The following is a 21025-nucleotide window of genomic DNA, read 5'->3' as shown; positions in this document are numbered from 1 at the left end:
ACAGCTATATACACTTTGAAAAGCTTTTCCCTTGGATGCTGAACTGCAATCACAGCAAATAAAACAAAAAAACCTGAACCCCCCCCCCCATTATATTCAAGATAACAGTTCTTGTTTTATGACTTTTGTCCTGGCAAGTGTTTTTCAGAAACATTTAGCTGCAACTTAAAAATAGAAAATAGGTTTTAATTTCGCTTTTGTGAGTATTGCTTCAGTTTGGTGTGGCTGGTTTGTTTTTTTTTTTTTTTTTTTCAACAGGCATATGATGACAGAAATTAAATAAGAAGACTGGATGGGGAAAAAAGGAGATCTGAAAATTGGAGGTTAGAAATTCATGCATACTGGACATGGAAAGGATTTGTATATTCTGGTATTGACTGTAATTCTTTCTTATTGATGCCATAAAAATGGAAGACTTATGCCATGTTGAGTTAGCTGTCACTGGTGGGCATTGTTACCTTGATTTACTAATAGACTGTGCTTTCCTGGAAAGGAAGCCTGCATATTATGCCTTCAAACTAAAGCTCAAACAATAATTTGGAAAAAGAATACCAGGAAACAGTTGTGTCATGATGTTAGACAAAAATGACTAAATTCAAGTACTACAGCAACATTAAAAACTGCTCCATCTACTGGAACTAGAGAAAAATCAAGACTAATTAAATGTATGAGTATCCATATAAGTACTTCTTCTGCTAAGTACAGATATTTTTGAATATACTGGATATAGATGATGCAAATTGGATGCTACTGAAATGCAGTCATATTTTGTTTTATTTTCATGAACCCCTACATCATTAAAAAATTTAAACTATTAAACACACTGATACCATCTAGATGATTCAAATGGGAGCTGAAGCACAAATGCTTTAACGTGTTAAAATCCAGAGAATGTGGACTATACAAAAATTAAGTCAATTATCCAGGAAATATCTGTGTTTAGGATGAACTTTATGTATTGCACAGTCCTTGGTAGAGATTTATTGTAAAGAAAAGATTTAATTGTAAGACGTAACAGTTTTCTTCTGTTAAAAATATACAAAAATATTTCTTCTACAACTAAAATATGAATAATGGCTGAGGCCACAGCACTGATGTGCACATTGTTGAGTGTACCATAGATGTGAAATCAGACATGGAAGTTCTTTAAAGGCTAGCATATAATCAATTGCTTTCCATCTGACATAAATTTTACATTATAAAATACTTCAATTATTGACACTGAAATGTCATATTCAAAAAGAACAACTTAATGAATATAGTTTTGCTGTGCTTTTATGCCTGGAAGAAAATCATAGTAGCACCTTTACTTTCTTCTAAATTAAATGCAAATGTAATTTTACACTGACTGACTTAGGAAGAATGATTCGATTTTTTTCTGAAATGACTAAAGAATGGAGACGCAGCTTTATATAATATCTGAAAAATTCCTAAAAGCAATGTTTCTGCTATGGCTTGCAGGGAAAATACTAAAAAAACCAGATCACATCAGCTTCTTTTTCTGACAGTATTTTTGTGAGGCATTAATTCCTCCTTCCCTGGTGTTTAACTGGAGAACTGTTGAAAAGATGGTTTATCATTGAGTCAAAAACCTTTGTGGCCCCTTCACAGGAGATCAAATCAGCAACAGAATCCCCACACAGAAATAAAATTATTTTAGACTGAGAGTGTAAATACTCTCAAAGAATTGCATATTTCCCTGGCTGGAATAGAAATTGCCAACAATGATGAAGAGGAAATAAAGCTACAGGTTAATTGAGTTATCTAGGTTCTCATAGTACAAATACCTACCAGGTAATGAAAGACAGATAAGGCATTAATAACTCTACTCATTTGCTATCTATGTATCTTGAATGGAGAGTGCCTGTTTCATGAACTTCCTCCTTCTACCTTCCAGGTCTGCGACTCCAACCATGATAGATTTTCTGCTGAGTTGTAAATTGCTTAGTCTAATACAAGCCAGTGTCACCATTTCTATTTTCAGAAAGAATAAAGGGAAGAGGCATGTGGAGACCAAACTTCTATGTCCATGTTTGTATCACAGAAAGACAGACATGGATGCTCCACTATAACAAAAATACCATGTTCTCTCTCTCTAAGCTCCCTTTTCTATGAAAAAACCTCTCTTTCTTATTAAGAGTTTACATGAAAGACAGCAGTAGGCACATGAAAACTAACCAGTTCTCTTCTATAGGCAGAATTTAGAACAACAACAACAACAACAACAACAACAACAAATCAGGGACAGCATGTAGCTAAAACAAGAGATAAAAGGTCGGAATGACGTTCTCCCCTTCACTGTCCGGTATGGACAGGTATGACAAAACTCTTGCTCTGTAAATACTAATGAGATAACAAGATAAGTTAAAAATCACCAGAATCCCCAAAATCCATGAAACTAGTGGTCACAGCCCTAGATCAATCAGAAAGACAGACTTTCCTTCCTCAAGGTGCAACAAACTCCTATTTGATTTTAAAAACATTTGTGCAGAAAAAGACAAGAATTACCCTAAAGTATCTATCATTGTTTTTTACCTAGACCTCTTTAATCTCTGCACCTAACTATCAGAATTAAAGGAAACAGTCTTTAGGCACCTCAGGGAAATCCAGCCTGTCAGTAATAATTCATGAACACTTTCTCATCAATAACACTTAATGCAAGAAGCACCATAACTCAACAGTGATTAAGCTCATTTGGATTACCACTGCCTAAGCATGGTTAGGAAAGGTTTAAAGAAAGCTCTATGGAAAAACATCAAACATTTTCTCTCAGAAAAAAAACATCAGTCCACTAGCACAAGGCAGTGACAAAAATAACTGAATGTGAAGTTCCACCTGCTAACTGCAAACCCAAGACAGCTCAAATATCTCAGGTACAGATTTACTGAGAGGAGCAGGCAAAACACGAGGGGATTTTCACCCACCTATCTGAATCACTTATTACTGCATATTTCCAACAATACTGTTGGGCTGTTCCCACGTGCCATGCTCCTGTTCATGTTATGTTACTCAACCCCTACACCAGAATGGGAAAAAAATTCATTTGATCTTGTAAAACTCTGGCAGATGACTAAAATGAATAAAATACAGAGAAAAGAACAGATACTGGAGAAGGCTATGAGTGGTCTTCCACTAAGTGAAAACAAATCCTGCTATTATGTGACTTTTTTGAGAGATTCACCAACACTAGAAACTGGACGACTCATAACTACTTTTTCACGTGACTTGCAAAGATTCCTTGATCATTCATTGGTGATCAACCCTGAATTTTAACCACTTTCATTCAGCATGCAAAAATATCAATCTGAAACTCAAAATCCCTTAATAAAACTCAGATTTAACCCCCTTAAAACAAACCTAAATTTCTGAATTCTTGAATAAAATCTTGCTTTTTTTCCACGGTTTGTTTTAAACAAACTTTTGCTACTCTCCAAGTTAATGACATATTTGGTATATATATCCTATGTGAAAAATCAAAATCAGGATTTACTTTCTTTTAATTGTTCATATCTGCCTTCCTTATCTACATCAGAAACTTGTAAATATCTAAAGGTTTTCAAGCTTAGTTAAAACTCCAACTAATAATAAGTTCCATCTATGAAATCCTGCAACTGCATGAGAAATGCTTGGATGGTTATTCACAAAAAACACAGTCCAAAATTTGAAACTTTAAAACAGTGATCAGCAGAATAATTACAATTATAACTATTTTAGTAATGGTAACAGGCCTTTTTGTACTATAGCTACAGCTTTCAGTTTCAGCATCATTAAGAGATTCTTCAAATTACTTTTTAAACATCCTTTTCCCTCAGGGTTTTCACTTATACCTAATTAGACTACTTACCCCATGCCATGTAATTCCCTATTGCCAAAACCGCTAAATGCTTCAATAAGAAGGAGGAGGGCAGCAGTGGAGTGAGGCAGATGTAATGTCATTGGTTAACAATAGAGGTGTGAAGCAACTGCTGTAATTATAAAACTCATTAATGCGCAGTGTTTAGGGGGAAAAAACATCCCTGGCAGTAACTGTTGAAATGGCATTTCTTTTCAACACCACATCAGATTGAAAAAACCTTTCATTTTGCACCTTCAACGAGACAGAATAGTAGTTTCACTAGTAATTATGAGAATCAACATCCACATAAAAAGTAAGCAAGAGCTGTCAGCTCTAATGGCATCCAGCACTTGTAAATCCTTTTCATCTTTAAAACTGATACATATGGCTCATTTTGACCCCTAAGCAATTTTATTTTTAGTCTCATTCCTCTTGAGATTGTAAATGGATAACTTCCAGAAGTTTATTATCAGGAAATAAAAAAATTAAAAAAAATTAAAGCAAGATTAATGAACTTAAAATTTTACAATCCCTACCCAACATTAGGGTCCTAAGTTTCATCTACAATAGAATATTTGCCAGTTACTTTTGCAATTCATGAATGCACACAGTTCAAATAGACAACTTCAAACAGGCAGCACTAGGGTCTTCTTCCATCATTGCTGTTCCATATCCTGCTAATCAGCCAAGGCAGTATTATGAAATGCCATCTCTGCTAATATTCTCAAATTTTCCTTACCAAATTTTTGGAAAAAAAATCCTGACATGTCTAGATGCAGAAAATTTTCACTGGAGAGACATTTTAAAGAGACAGCAGCTGGAATAAAGCACTCTTCTTGAATACCCAACATTGTATTAGTTAACTTCTGTTCACATGTGGGTATTTGTTCTTAAAATTTCAGTTATTTTACACACAGCATATCTAATATTGCAGATTACCATTTTGAATTCACCTGAATACACTGAATTTCATTTAGTGTAATTGCAATGTTTTCTGGCAGCAGAACAACAGATACTGCAGGGTCAGTGATAGCAATTCCCCTATTTAGGCTGTCTAACAGTTTCCATTACAAAAGATTATTGTGGCCTTTATTTCTGAGCTGTAACACTCTGAATGTTTGCAGCAGGTGCTTTAAATTTATCAGGAAGAAAAGTCTCTGTACTAGAAAAGTGGTTTTCCTAGTCTCATAAAATGCTGATCAGGTTTTGTTGAGTTGCAGACTGTTGAATAGCAGTATTTTAACTTCCTGTATTTCTCCTCAGAGAAGTTTTGGCAGCATGCCGAAACAATAATTAATACAAAAGTAAGATATATAAATACTGTAAGTCAGGACTTCAAATTTTGAAGGTAACACTTAGAAATCAGAATGTTACTGAACTTGGGCCACTTGTATAATGTATTTAATGTAACAGAAACTATAATCATATAGGGGTAGAAATAAGTTTTCCTGGATAATATTCAGGCACTTCTTATTTTGAAATATATTTGTACAAGTAGAAATATGTTTGCACAAGTACTAACTATGTAAGTACTTAAAAAGGAAAATGGAGTAAATCTTGATTCTTTTATGGTGAGAATGTAATACTAGCACAGTGCATCATACATGGTGTCTTTGGCCTTGCATTGCACTTCTTTCTGTTAAACAGCCTCTAGACTAACAGTGGGAGATGCTGTTATTGCAGGTTATGACCTCAAGGACTGGGAGGTGGCTGGGAAAAGGGAAAGCAGACATTTTAGGAGAGAGGTGTTTCCCATAAGTTTCCCCTACCCCTTAAAGCTGCTGTATCTTCCAGATTGTCCCAGGACAAAGTGATGGTCCTGCTACATATTTAGAGTAAGCAGTTATTCCTGTGATATTTAATAATATACTAAATTTAGAAAAGACAAATATCAGATTTGTATAGATCCTGCACATTATAAAGGGATGTAAGAAGAGAAGGAAGTGTATGAAGTAATTTTGATGTACTGATAAGACAAAACATTTGAAACATCAAAAATTATTCAGGTATGTTTCTCAAAACAATAAAAATTAAATTAGAGATTGGGGAGAAAGGCTCTTCTTTATTTTGCGTGTTTCTTTCATATAGTTGTGTTTTTAAGAGTAAAAAAAATGTATTTTTAAGAAACATCAGCACTCACTGTCAGAATTAAGAGCAGTTCTTCAATATTGCTTTCAGGTTTCAACTGCTCCTTGAACATCCCAATAGTTGGATGCTTCAAATAGTAATAGGAGGCAATACGGCCGTACGTCAGCGGCTCAATGCTGCGATTATCCTGTTACAAGAAGAGACAAACACACAGAGCTCCCAAGTGGTTCAGTGTAACATGTTCCTACACAACTGTGAAACTTGTTCAGACTACTTTTAGGAGAGAACACAAAAAACAATTTAGCATTATAATTTAGCCACAAGAGTTTTCAACCTAAGTCTAACAAAGACAAACTCTAACATCTCCCATCAAGGAGTGTGCATCTTGCTGTTCACAGCTCCTAGGAGTGTGTATCTTACTGAATCTTGTAAGGCACAGATTAGTCTTACCTCCCCAACTTCAATACAGTAGGAGCCTTCCAAATCAAACAGGGATTTCTCAACAAGGCTTGAGAGGTACTTGTTCATAGTGTCATGGCTCACATCATCCAAGTTATAGTAACTAGATAAAATGAGAGCAGATGCATTGCATGAATATTTTTTACAGTCTGAAGATTTTTAACAACAGCGTCTGCTAGGAAAACTTACAAGGCTACTAAAACATACACCTGAAACAGCAAATATCCACATTAAACAATTAAACACAGTCCTTTATAAAGATTAACAAGAAATCCATGATTCTTAAATGGTTTGTGGGAGTAAACAACATAAGACAAGCATGTACATATGAGACATGGCAATTGGTCCATCTATTAATAGAAAGGTTGATACAAACAGAACTGGACTGACTCCATTTTATTAGTGGGAAAATTTTTCTGCTTTCACAGGAACACTTTCCTGATAAGAGTGAAAGTGAACAAGCAATGCTAACACAAGTCACATTATTTTAACTTCAAGACAAAGGAAGAACACCGACCCAGGAGAGCAATTGTCCTTACATCCTGCAACTCGGAAAGTAAAACTAGGCATCTAGTGACATCTCCTGAAAAAGTACACTTGTACCAATCCAAATGTTGGTGTTTGTTGTTATATTTCTGTGATGTTTTATTCTCAAAGTTAGAATTGCTAAAAAAGGAATAGGGTATTTGTTAATATGGTTCCTTCACATGTTCACTGTCAGACTGTTTAGGTAAACTATATCATCACAATGGCTTAGTTCTCGGTATGAAGGAAAAATGCTTATAAAGTGGGCCTAAATATCTTTTCTTTTTATGTTAGCATATAAAAAAGACACAGTGACTGAAGTTTGCGTTCCTTCACTGTAGAGTTGGAGGGGTATGATTAGATTTTACTCATATAAACCAACATGATTTCAGTAAGATCTTTTACTCCAGATAAAAATGCAGTAAGGACTTGTGTCCCTAGATTCAGCAAAGGCACCAGATCAGAAAGCAATAATTAAGTTCAATTAGTAATGAGCATGCTTAGAAAATTTTAAAATTTTGAATTTAAGCAGAGTAATTAAACCATGCAATTTCAAAGCAGAATTAAAACAAACATAAAATCTGATTATTTATTGAATTGTTAAAAAGCAGAATAAAAAAGGTAGTCATTGCTCATTTAATTCTGTCAAATACTGTGGCAGAAATAGACTACTGAGATTGTGCAATGATGAAAGATACTCCTTTGTTCTACCTGCCTTGCTTTACTAAAATTTACTACTGTTATGATGTACTCAGCATTCCCACTTGACATAACCCCACTGTAATCGAGAGTGGGTTCTTTCAATGCTATTTTGTGCAGGTGAACAACAGGCAGCAAAAGAGCATGCTGAGATTCATTTTAGTCAATTTTACAAAGTTACTGCTGCACCTGAGTTCGTTTTTTTAAACTCCTTTCACTGTCACTGGAAAGAAATGTGCACCTGCAGAATACTATTAATCTGAAGTATTTTAAATATCTATTTCAGGATAAGGCGAAATGTAATGACTGACTAAAAAAAGAAAACTTTAGACAACCAGCTCAGTTGTGGATGTTATATTTGGGCAGATGAATGCCATTCTCTGAGTTAAATTCTACATCATTTACTGTAATGCTGCTGTTTGCAAATTTCAAATGATGGAATCAAATTTTATAAGCTACAAACGTCCTTACATAACTGTTTAATTAACATAATCTGATTTGCATTATTATTTCCTTAAACTAAGTTTTTACCATACATCTCTTAAATAGCAGTAGTGTAACTGAAAAAGTCTGAATGCTAAATAGCAGTATTGCAATGTCCAGATATTTTCCTCTTGCTATTAACTCCAAATTATGGGATTAATTCTCTGAAGCTTTGAATGTTCACTTATAACTGGGTAAAGTTGGAGTAAACCAGTACTATCATAAGAAAAAGTTTTTAAAAGTCCGTTCTGATACCAGCCAGCTACATGAAACAACTACAAATCACAGATGCATGGCAGTGGAATATTTAACTCTGTGACTTTTTATATGGGTTCACGCTGAGATGATCTGAAAAACTTACAACACACCTATTGTCCAAAACCAAACCAAACTATCTGTATTGACTTACATGTTTTATGTAGTAGCCAGCCGTATATTATCAGCCTCATGCAAAGAAAACTCATTTGCTGAAAAATTATTCTAATAGTGTTTTTGATGCAACCTAAATTTCATAAGTGTCCTTTTAAATTAAGTGATACACGGATAATACAAAATGGTCAAAATTTCTACCCACCATTTTATTTGCCTGACATCACCAATCACATTTATTTTCTGGTTACTAGCAGGAATTACTTTGTCAAATTTTGTTTACCTTCTGAAAATAATTGAACAAATTAGCTAAATAAGTTGTTTAAGGAGGTGAAAAAGAATTTATATTTTATACTCCTAAACCACTAATGATTCATTATTAGTTCTCTAAATTGAATAAAATACTTCTGAAATGCTTATAATTAAGGCACTTTGTTGTCACGGTATTCAGACTTCCACCATATAATTTCAGCACCTTTATTTGCAGTACCATGACACTCATGATGAATACTGATAAAACAACAAAAAAAAAGGAACATGGGCAATACACTGTAATTCTTTCCTGAGAATGTAATTTAAGACACCAATTCAAACAGGTTTGTGCTCTTATTCTCTGACTAATTTGCAGTATTTCACTGCAGTTAACTGAAGTTATCATCATAGAGGAATTTATAATATCTTTTAATTTTTTTTGTGAATTTTAAACTTGCTGCTTTGTAATTTGTTGTTAAAAGAGTGAATAGGTAGCTGCCTAGTGGAAATAAAACAATGTAAAGAAAAATCTTAAATGGTTTGTAATCTTGAGTGAAGTGGTACCAGTATGTTTTAACTACTGTCTGTAACGAGGCAGATATAATTTTGAGCACACCCACAGGAGCTTCTTGGTCATTCAGCACATTTTCCCCTAATAAAAATCAAAGCCATTCATCTTGAAAGACTGTCAAAATTATTAGTGAAAACAGAGGTATCATGACATTAGATTTCAATGCTCAGGAATAAATGCAAGTTGAATTCTGCATGTTGGTATGTTCCAAGTATAAAAACTGCATAATAAGTGAGTTCCTCTATGAAGCAATATTGCCTAACTATTTAATTATAGATAAAGAATAAAAACAATGCAGTTTCATGCTCACTGCATTGAATCATCTAGTCATTAGTTCCCCTTTGCTATAAACAGACAGCCTACCTTTTTATCAGCACACCATTTCATTTATTTCACAGTGAAGCCCAGTTTCACAATAATTGACTTGTCAGAAGCTCTAATTTATGAGGCTGGGCTCTGTAAGCCTTCTCCTATATTGGACTCAACCTGCACACAAGCAGGGTTGAATATTTACAATGCTGTTAACAGGTGCTGAGTTGTTTAATGATTCTAATAGCCAGAAGCGTACTGAGAAAGCCAGCGGGATCACAATTACAGGCTGTTTGAACACAACAATTACTCGTCCCCTGAGAGGTGTGAAAGTCAAAGGCAGTTTTATCCTAACAGCATCTAGCACATGGGCTAGACAGGCTAACTTCCATTAGTAGTCCATAGGGAAAAAGCAGTAACAAACCCCTAGGTATCATAAAAATTTACAAAGTATGTAAAATTTAAACAATCAAAAGCTGAAGGAACTTTTTATTGTCTATTAAATAACATATTTTAAATCCCAAAACCTTGTAGAGCTTAGCAAGAACAACAAACTGTGAAACATGAACTTATTTCTCTAATCTAAGGAAGTGTGGAATTTCATCAGCTGACAGAGACAGAGAGACGTGCAGGAACATAAAATGTAGATGAAGTTACACAAAACATTTAGGATTTAATGTGAATGGTGGCAATCATTTTCTGTTTAGCTTATGTAAACCCGACCTGAGATCTCTCTGGGAAATTTTTCATCAGCCTTGAAATGGTCCTGCTATAACTGTCAATGCTGTGGAGTCATTTGTTACAGCACCATGTTTTTTATGTTCAGATTATACGGTGGTAATAGTGACACACATAATGAAAATCGGTGACAAGAGGCAGCCAAAAAATATTAAAGAAGAAACGTGCTAGTCAGTAGGTCAAATGCAATGAACAAATGCATGAAACAACAAATCCACAGCATACACTTGATAGCAAGAAAGTGTGCTTTCTGAGATTTTACAGTTCTGAAAGCAAAATTTTGTTATTAACAAGTATGGGGGAGCACAGATAGTAATCTGGGTCCCTTTACTGCAGTCATCATTTATATTTACTTTCATCAGCTTCAGCAGCTGCCATCTCCAAATAGCACCATGGAAATGGTACAGAGTATATGGCACAACTGATGAATCTTCATAGCCAGAGAGAGATATGACCTTAAGTACCAACTCACTTCTGTTGTTAAGGCATTACTGACTGACTCTGGAGCCCGTGACTGGCCTGCAAAAAGGCATTACAGAGTGCACAAATGCTGCAGACAGTAATGCCACCCTGTATTTTACCTCTACCATGTTTTCCTGTATCTGTATCTTTGTGTATGCCAGGTGAGAGAAACAGATACATTGCTATCTTTAATCAGCTTTTAGTATACTGCACATTGTGGTCATTTAAGAGGAACAAAACCAAGTTCAATTTCTCTGGCATCAGCAAAGTATTTACCCCAACATCAATGCTTCTAATTATTTGCAAGACAGTTTATCTCCCAAGATGCATTCATGAGAGATGAGAGGTCATAGCCAAACATAAATTTGCTCACATATTGATAAGATTTTTCTTTTTCCTACCATATATTCCAACAGACAATTTTTACAGGTAAATCATATCCAAGAATAGGAAGAAAATTATGTGAATTTTCTTTCTGGATGGAGAGATGTGGAGTCTTCAGCTTTGTATTCTCACCTAAGATTGCAGCAGAGTGGGAAGCAGGAGGCAGCTCAAATACTCAGCAGCCTGGGGCTTCCCTGTCTGACACACTCAGCAAATCTTTATTTGTCTGAATATTTGGTAAAACTATCTGTGAACTACATTCCTGTACTTTTCACATCACTGTGACCCTAATAATTCCAAAGAAGAAACTCTTGTTATTACATTCATAATAATGCCTATAGCTGTCATTTATTAAATATATATACATGCATATGTATCAGTACATGCATATAGGTCTAAATGTCACTTTGAAAGGAAGAGTCCTTTGGCAAAGGAAATTGTGAAATATCTGTTTACCAATTGAAAATATGGTTATTAGTAATCACTGCAGTACAATATACTTGCACATTCTAGCTTCTGTTTAGCTACTGTAAAAATTTTCCATTTTATCTCTTAATCTTAGCTAATTTAACTTCAGTAATCTCCTTTCTGACACACTTCCAAATTAACCCTAAAATTCTGAGTAACTGTGATTATGTCACTGAAATACATAGGCATTTCATTCTGATTGACTTCTACCATGATATTACCTGTCATCATAATAGCAGAAAATATATTGGACCAATATATAACCATAATTTGTATTCATATGTTTTATTCACATGCTCAGCTAATCATAATGAGAAAATGAAATTTAAAGTAAAACATAAATGTATGACAAGGGCTTCATCAGTCTGAGACTATAATTTATGCTGTATATTCATTCACTCAAAAAAACTTTGCAAAACTGATATCAAGGGAAAAAACTTAATAATAATTCTCAGAATGAAATAATAAAATATCTTGCTTCATGTTTTCACAAGGAATTTACATAGAAACTGGTTTTGTAAGTGTGCACATGTACACTGATGCACTCTCACATATAAATACATAAATACTCACATGCATTTTAATAGTGATGTGATGTGTGCTCTTAGGATATCTAAAATTTAACTTTCCAAATGAAAGCTGATTCTGCTTAACTTTACATGTGTTGTAAATTTCTATTTCTCTTTTACTGCACATGTATCTGGAAAACATCATAACCTGATTTACAGAAAATGTTTCTCATAGACATTCTTTTATAGAAAGTCACAATTATAATCTTTTATAAGGGTAAAAGAATGATATACCCAAGGCATTTCAGCCAAGGAATAGAGATAGATGAGCCTGTCAAAGTAGCCCCTTGCAAAGAACAGAGCCCTTTGCTGATCTGTGTGATATGACCTTGACTAAGTAAAGAACATAGTGACTATAGCTCCATGTGGAAAGGAGTACATGTTGTACTACTTGGCTGGAGTAGTACAGAAACTGTGAAAAGCTCTGCACTTAGGATTACCTGTTTTCAGGGAAGGGAAGAACAGGGAAGAAACCCCGGATATGGAGACTGAAACACTTTGATAAACATTTCATTAGGACCACCCCTGTCATTCACGTGTATCTCCCAAACAGGACAAGCGTGAGTAGTTGTCATGCTTCTGAAAAAAACTAGCACTCAGCTACCCTCCTTCCCCAAAGCAACAACTCCATTACACCTCTTATCTAGACAGTTATAACCCATTCCATAGAGTTTGAGATGCAGGAGTTTATCAAACAAGAAAATTAAAATGGTTTGATGAAAAGGAGTATTTTAACATGCAATGATTTTCCACACCATTAAAACAATTATCATTAGAAGTTTAACAAATTATCTCAAGTTTGCCAGGAAAACTTTCATGATGACTTCATGGTTAGAAGAAACCTGGATACTTAGAGGAAAAAGATACTTGGATCTCTATCCCACAACAAAGGCAGATTACCATTACCTCAATAGTACAAATTGCAGGCATTCAGTAAGGCATTTTATGTTACTGGATTGGAATAGGATGGGATGATCCTACGTTTGTTTATGCAGCTTTAATATACAAGTAGCTAAAACTGGCAATAAATGAGAATATAAATCTTCTGCATATTATCTAAGCCCATTATTTTGGGGATTTACAGCATCACATGCAATGACTTTTATGCCAATGAATCCCAAGGCATTTTACTAATCATGCATATGGGAATTACTTATTCACCACTAAGGTACAATCACCTGCTGTCTGGAAAATAGGTCTTGTTTCACAGTGGAGAGAAAGTCAACAAAATTGCTTTGGGGCAGGACACGATAAAGAACACTTCTGTCAAGTGACAAGGAATGAGTATTGCATAACCATCTAGACCAAAAACCAGCTCCAATTGTGCTCCTATTCTTTTGAAAAAAAAACCCAAACAAAACTCAAATACTAAAATCTTTGGATTATTAAGAGCCACAAATATTTTTTGTTTGATAATATCAATCATTTCATATGCTCTTTTATGGCACAGTAAAACTCCATTACCATAATGCAACTTATTCAGAGTTATCTCAACAATCACTGACTTCTGTTTGTAAAACCCTTCAGTTTTCCTTGGATGTATCTCATTCAAACACTGACCACGCTGGAACTGCTTGCTTGGCTTTCAGAAGGTCTGACAATACCACAGATAGCAGGTCCAGGAAAACGGCTAACTAAGTTTAGTAACTTTGGATGAAACTTAAGGCTGTAATCATGTCAAAGAATGGAATTCATGCACATCCATTATATTTGTGCTTGGCATCTAGAAATGATTTGACAAACTGTTTGACAGAGTAAATAATATCCTTATTTTTTTCCCCACATGACTAAGTACAGAAGGAATGCTGAGTACCTGTGTGGATAAAGAGCTCAACTTGTCAGCTGTTCCAAGCTGTGTGTGTGGTGTTCCAATGCAAGACTCCAATTTCACTAGAAACTTCATCATTCATTCCTATTCTGCCATTATGGGCATGACTAGTGAAGATCTGTTCATCTTGGTTCTCCCTACAAAGACTCTACATCTCATTATGAAGTTCCCTTTTTTTTGCTCACCCCCCCGCCTCAACTTTCTCCCCACCTCAGAATAGCAGAATTTTTGCTTTGAAGTTGAAACTGTGATAACTCCAGATTTAGCTGTCCATGACAATAAAGAAACTGCTGAGAAAAACTGACCAGCAGGCAACATGCCAACCTCATGCTAAAGTGGAAATCTTATTTTATATTGGAAAGAGATTGCCTATTAAATCAAACAATATTTCTATATTCTACACTTACCTTTGGCCTATATGCTGTGTCTTAAAAAAATGTACCTACCACAGATACCACATGATCAAAGCTTACCAAATACAAACCAACTACAGCACTTTACCAAAGCAATTCAAGAGCAAGACATTTTAAAGGAATAGTACTTATTCTTTATATAAAAAAGTATAAAATAAACATTAAAAAAATCATAATTTAACTCTCAGAGGAGAAATACCCTTCCCATAACTGTACACGTTGTATCAGTTATGAAGTAAGAAAATCGAAAATGCTTTCTTTAGTTTACAGTTCTAATGCTCTGCATTTTTTATTTCTCAGGAAGACTAGATGGAAATTCTGTTTGTTTTGTGGGACATTCTCAGCATAGGACTAGATACAGAATTAAAAACTAATAAAAGACTTAAAGAGAATTAAAGGAAATTATTTCATCACCTGCAGGGTCCCAGCAGCACTTGCCCATAAAATACCTGGCAGAAAATCTGGCCAAATGCTGTGGACATTAATATGATTTCAGAAACACAACACACTGGAGTACATCTAGAAATATTTAGTGATCTAAACAGTTAATTCTCTATTTGCCTCATTATTTTAGTGGGTGAATGATCACATGACAGGTAACACACCATTTACCCAAAACAGCCTCGTGGCAAAGGGAGGCTATACTGGTGGAACAGCTCAGAATGATCTGCATACCAGCTGGAGCTAGGCAGGATGATAGCAATCACTGAAAGTATTGCACACATGGTTTCACCAGGGCACCCTAATGAAAGCAAACGTTATCACAGAGAAACAGCTGATAGCTATCCTCTCATTTATTAGGAAAGTCCAAGTCTTAATAAATTTTCTAAAGAAAACTGAGCAGAACATATCAATGTGGTAGCTAAAAAAAAGGTATTGCATTATAAATACAATATCTGAAGGAATGTGATAATCTGGAATTTTATTTTAGGGATGCTGATGTAGCCCTCTCAATAAGCTTATTTTATTGCTGTAACTAAGTTGTAAAGTTATCTGCCAAAAAATGCATTTATATTTAGAGTAAAATTTATAAAAAATATGTGCTCACGAGTTTTAATCCACATGTGGGCCAGCAATGTTCCTGCACTGAAGACTGTCAAGCATTTCTAGGCTCCAACAGCAGACAGATCACCTTTGGATCAACTCTAACCTCAAGTTACCTCGAGATTAAATTGCCTTTATACTGTATACTCACGTTGGGTTCATTATAAGTCGACGGAAGAAGTAAGTCCAGGTGATATAATCCATTGCATCCTGCTTAGATGTAATAGTTCCAGCAGCAATTTCAGCATTCAAGTGGTCAGCTAGCACCTCTAACAAGCTGAAGAACAGGAAACAAAAGAATTTAGCTGACTTTACAATCACAAAGACAGGTAATATATTTTGTAGAGTTGTCCATTAAAAGGTTTATTACTTTTAATCTGAAAATATTATATATTTATCTTCCAGTAAAAGGGAAGAGGGGAAGAAGGGGGAATGTAATTGCAAGGTCAGTCATCTTCTTTACATGATAATGGAATGAAGCTCAAATTAGTTTTTGATTGGACCAAGAATGCACAAGTTTAAATCATTCGTAGAACATATTCAGATGGAGCTACTCAGTGGTGACTTCTGAATATTGTATGTTGACCATATGATCATGTTGATTTAATCCAATAGAGAATCATATGGAAAGACAAACAGGAAATGAAACAGTGGCAATAGCTTAGCTAATACTTGACAAATACTTCAGGGCTATTAAAATTACATCAAAACTGCTTCCCCTGGATTTTGCCTCATCTTCATCCAAAAAAAAAACCAAAAAAAAAAGAATAAGAGCAGCTACTTTTACCCAGAAACAGAATAAAAAAAAGCAGGTTTAAATGATTCTTAAAAAATAAAATAGTCATTAAACAGAACAAAGAACCTCCATTAGAGTATCTAATGAGATCATGCCTGGCTAGAGTTCAATCAGAGAATAGCAAATATCCTTAAGGTTCAACTTGATTTTTCTTGTATTAAATCCTTTTTCTTCTCCCAGTGTTCTTTTCCTGTTGCTAAAAGTAAAGAATAATCTGGCATGAGTAGTTATTTTACTGCTCTGTACTGGTGACTGCATGTTTCCAAGGGTCAGAACTGCAGGCATTCTACACAGATTGTCCAACAGAAGCTGGACAGATGATTCAATTGCTATTCCACAGAAATGGATTTCTGGATTTTCTTTTGTTTCTAATGTGCTGTGTTTCAGGCCCATAATCAGGGAGAGCACAAGGACTGTTATGAGTTAAGTACTCAAGTCTTACAATTAAATATGTAAACAATGGCTTTTAGAAAAAATATTAATTAAAAAACTGTGAAGTTTACTTTTACAAATTGGAAATACTACACAAAGCTGATAAATCTGCTCTTTGGTAAAACAGATGGGAAAGCATTCCAAAACTAAACCCCCCCCCAAAATCCCAACCAGTATCCATTTGAAGATATGAAATACTTAATCATAAAAGAGGCCAAGACAAACCTAAGTCTAAGTTACGTGGTTTACAACCTACAGAGAACTTAACAAGATTGTTATCAATGTGTGACTCTTCATATGCAAATTTATCAAATACTTTTTATAATAAAAGATGGAATATATCAGAACTACAAAGTAAATACAAAAACACAAATGCAGTAACTAGTAATTTAGGTTATTTATAGTCTTCCAAACACAAACAAAGGTGTGGTTACTACTGTTATAAGGAAGATATTTTTCTTTCTTTAGAAACACCACTTCCCAAGGAACAGAGATATTTCTTAGTTTATGCTAATGTCATGCAGTCTGGATAGACCATCAACAATCACACCACTCTTTTCACTCATTAGCTATCATTTTGAAGAAGTTCAACTCCTGGACTTATGTGCTAAGCGCAACTTCTATGTTAAAAAATGTGTGGTTTCCTAGGGAAATAAAGTGTATGTTTCCACATTCTTTGTTTGCAAAAATTGTATGTCTGTCTGTGCACCACAGAAATAAAGTTTCAAATACACCAGGCCATTTCAACTACATTTCAATGGTGGATTGCACTCTCAAACTCCAGCAAGTTTCCTGAGCAGATAGAGGTCCCATTATCACTTATGTTGAGGGATAAAGTTTCCTTAGGAGAACAATACTGTGAATTCTTTGCCACTGAGAAAAGCTTTCAGTAATGTTCATGCTTTATTAGATCTCTGAGCATTGCTCTATGAAACATTCCTCTACAGGAGACCAATGTAACTAGTATAGCTTCTCATTGAACAACTAAGTTAAAACATCAAAATCAAGGCACAAATTAGATTATGCTGGACAGCAAACTTTGCATCAGCTAGGTTCCAAGAGGCTACAAAAAGGTGCTGTTTCTATGTTAAAACTGTATTAGTAAGAGTTTACACCATATAAACTTGAACTTTGAACTTTTTGAACTTTTGAGATTTTCAAGAATGTGATATCTATAATGATACAAATATTCTAGGCAAAAAGTGCTAGAAACTCACCTTTTTTTTTCCTACTAGTAACTTGCCACAGAATTTTGAAGAGGGTTTTGAGGATCATGGATAGTTGTCCTACACACTGCACTTGAAGAACAGTTTGTGCTTTCACATGTCTGAGACAACACCCATAAAGGACAGGCACTTGTGGTATTATATGGGAATGGACTGATGAGCTCAGCAGTGCTTCAAAACTCAGGGAAGAAAGAATTTTTCTACATAAAGATGGATAATTTCTTTCTTTAAATTATCTTCCTCTTGACCCCAGTATTTAGCACTTATCCAGCACAGGAATTTTGTTCCCATGTCCTCTATCCCTCATTTATAGTACTGCTTATAGTTTGATCAGCTTTTCTGATTGCTTTGTCTTTACCTTGATTCCACTGGGAAAGGTTCATAAAGGAATTTTTTGTAGAAGTCTTTCTTAATATCATGAACCAGAATGACAGCTTTTCCTTGGTCATCAAACTGTGGTCTGCCAGCACGCCCCATCATCTGAAGCACATCTGCCAGAGAGACAATAATGTGTAAACCAAATATTTGTTTTCATGTATAAACAAATGTGTTTATGTCTGTATAATGTACAATATAGGTTTTTTGCATTACTTTGGCTTTGTATGCCCTATTGGCTTTGACACTTCTAAGTTTTTTTTCCATCTCAGATAAAGTTATGATGAACTTCTTTCTGTCAGAGACAATCTTCTTGTATACTTAAAGATCACCCATTGCAATAGAATCTAGGATTATATCTAATGTAAATTGCCTTTACACTCCTTCCATTTCACATCCATCTCTCATTTTATCACATGCAATTAAAGATGATGAGTAAGAGAACTCATGAAGGCTACAATGACAATTGTCTATAATTTTCTAATTTTCAAATACTTGACTTCACACTTACACAAGTTCCTTATGTAGGCTTTTCTGCTAGATATGATTTCCTAGGTTTTGACAACTTTAGAGATAAAATGGCATAGTCAATTTCTAATTACTGAGCACTATTTTATATTTACCACTTAAACAAGTGATATTAGTTATTAGCACTGGAGTCGAGATGGTTTTAAATCACCTTGTCCTTACATCACATCATAATATACAGATTTAAAAGCTGGTTCAGACACACTACCTACACACCATTACTTGTAAATACTAATTAATGACTTCTGTAAACATTGAAAATACTAGTTTATGCAAAACATGCTCAACTTGCTATCTGCCCCGAAGGATAAGCATGCTTATCATTTATTTGTTAGTTTTCTCTTCATTTGAGAAGTGCATCTGCATAGGTAGCTTTGCGCCTCATTCACCATGGCCCTGAATCCTTCTGGTACCTATCACTGCTATTTAACTTAGAAGAAACAGTAGAAAGCAATACATAAGTTTTACATCTTTATTTTACAAGTTTTAATGTTTTGTGTATTTTGTATGAGCTCTATTATACCTGCCCAGTATGTGGCTTGCAGCACCTTGCATTTTGAAGTGACTTATTTGAGTTAATAATCAGTAAGCTTTTGGTCCAAAGCTCTGTTGAGGAAGGAAAATCCAGAAAGTAAAGAATGGGATACATCAACTGATCATAACATGAGAAACAGACAGCCCAATTGTGAGTTTTTAGTAACACATTTTCATTTGTGTACTGACTTGTGTATAGAAAGCAATGTTTTTTATCAGTTTATTCCTTTTGTTAGCTTAGGAATGACATTAAGATGTAAAATGAAACTAGTTTAAATCTGCTGCTTCTGAATAGGTGTGTGCACAGGAAGGTGATGGAACAATCTCTTGCTATTCTGTGTGGTGAATTAAATTGTGCATAATACCATATAGGAAATGGACTTACCAAAAAGTGTCAGGAAATTATTTTTGCCAACATCCGCTATGTAATTATCCAAACTCAATATTTTCTTTACTGACTATATTTTGCTTGGCTGCTTTTAAGCACTGGACTAAACTCCTGAAATATTAAATATGATCCAACTGGCTGACTAAATAAATGACTGTTAACTGAGAAAAAGTCCTCCCCAAAACCTCTGACTTCACTCAAAGAAGCATTCTTGCTTATTTTGAAACTGCTGTACACTCCAGAATGATTCATTCTGCCCTCAGCTGTTTTCTTGGAGCCAAATGCATTCCTGACACAGAAAGGTAACTTTAGTAGGGAGAAGCCAAGTAATATCATGATGGAACATTGAAGGCATAACTTGAGGGCAGCATTAAAGACAGTATTGTGAAACTTTTGGAAGAATTTCAGAAAGAAATTAATTACATTTTCATTTTATTGCTGCAGCAAAACTGTACTACCTATCCACAGAAGTTCCAGATGCACAAACACTCTCTAGAAAGTTAAAAATAAAAATGCTTTAGGCAAACCACACCACATGTTTCTTCATAAAATAAGGAATCTGCATTTTCTGTTGCAGTGCAGACAACAAAATCTGAATGACTCCATCACAGATGGTGGTATTCCATCCACCCCCTCCCCTGCCCTAAGTCTTACTGAAAATTCAGGAATTGAATGACACCCAGTGTTGAAGCTACCTGAATTAAAAATGGTAATAAAGAGTGAAAGTATCAGGCATTCTCTGAAGCCTTTGCGTGAACTTGTACAACAGATTCCTACAACAGCATAGTAAGTCTGTACTGTTTATTGTGTCTCTGATTTCTTTTAAATATATTATTTTCTCTATTACTGATTTCTGACAGTGCCATGGATTCAACATAAAATTTAAAGCTTCTGTTGATTTCTTCCCTTGCCACTTTTCCCCATTCAGTAATAAACGATCGCCGCTGCTCTCCAGTCGGCACGAGCGCGACACGACTTCGCTGCAGACACTGCTTTCAGTAAGTTTACATCAGCCAAGGGCTGTCACAAAATACAAGTGTGCATGGCTAAGATCCCAGGTCAGACCAGAATGTTTGAAAAAGAGAGTTTGGTCTGGAAATTGATCCCAAGTTTCCTGCAGAGCACAAACCACTAAATTAAGCTCTACGATGGGTTACTTGAAGAAGTAACCCCTGTAGTATTTTCAGTTTGAGCTTTCTTTATGTTCCTAAACTTCTCTCAATGAAAAGACAGTGAATGACTAAAAAGAT

At 34.9% G+C, this 21025-nt stretch overlaps 1 protein-coding gene across 1 annotated transcript in view; it reads right to left on the bottom strand.

Moving 5' to 3' along the window:
* ASCC3 (activating signal cointegrator 1 complex subunit 3) overlaps positions 1 to 21025 on the bottom strand; it is a 236942-nt gene that overhangs the window by 34215 nt on the left and 181702 nt on the right. Inside the window, 4 exon segments of the mRNA XM_031064101.1 lie at positions 5976 to 6110; positions 6374 to 6485; positions 15648 to 15773; positions 18309 to 18441. Of these exon segments, the coding sequence (XP_030919961.1) occupies positions 5976 to 6110; positions 6374 to 6485; positions 15648 to 15773; positions 18309 to 18441 (506 nt within the window).

This window comes from Geospiza fortis, unplaced genomic scaffold (genome assembly GCF_000277835.1).
Source record: "Geospiza fortis unplaced genomic scaffold, GeoFor_1.0 scaffold1628, whole genome shotgun sequence".
Taxonomy (NCBI): domain Eukaryota; kingdom Metazoa; phylum Chordata; class Aves; order Passeriformes; family Thraupidae; genus Geospiza; species Geospiza fortis.
Note: the sequence above shows the minus strand (reverse complement) of the source record. Positions and strands in the feature narration are given on the sequence as shown.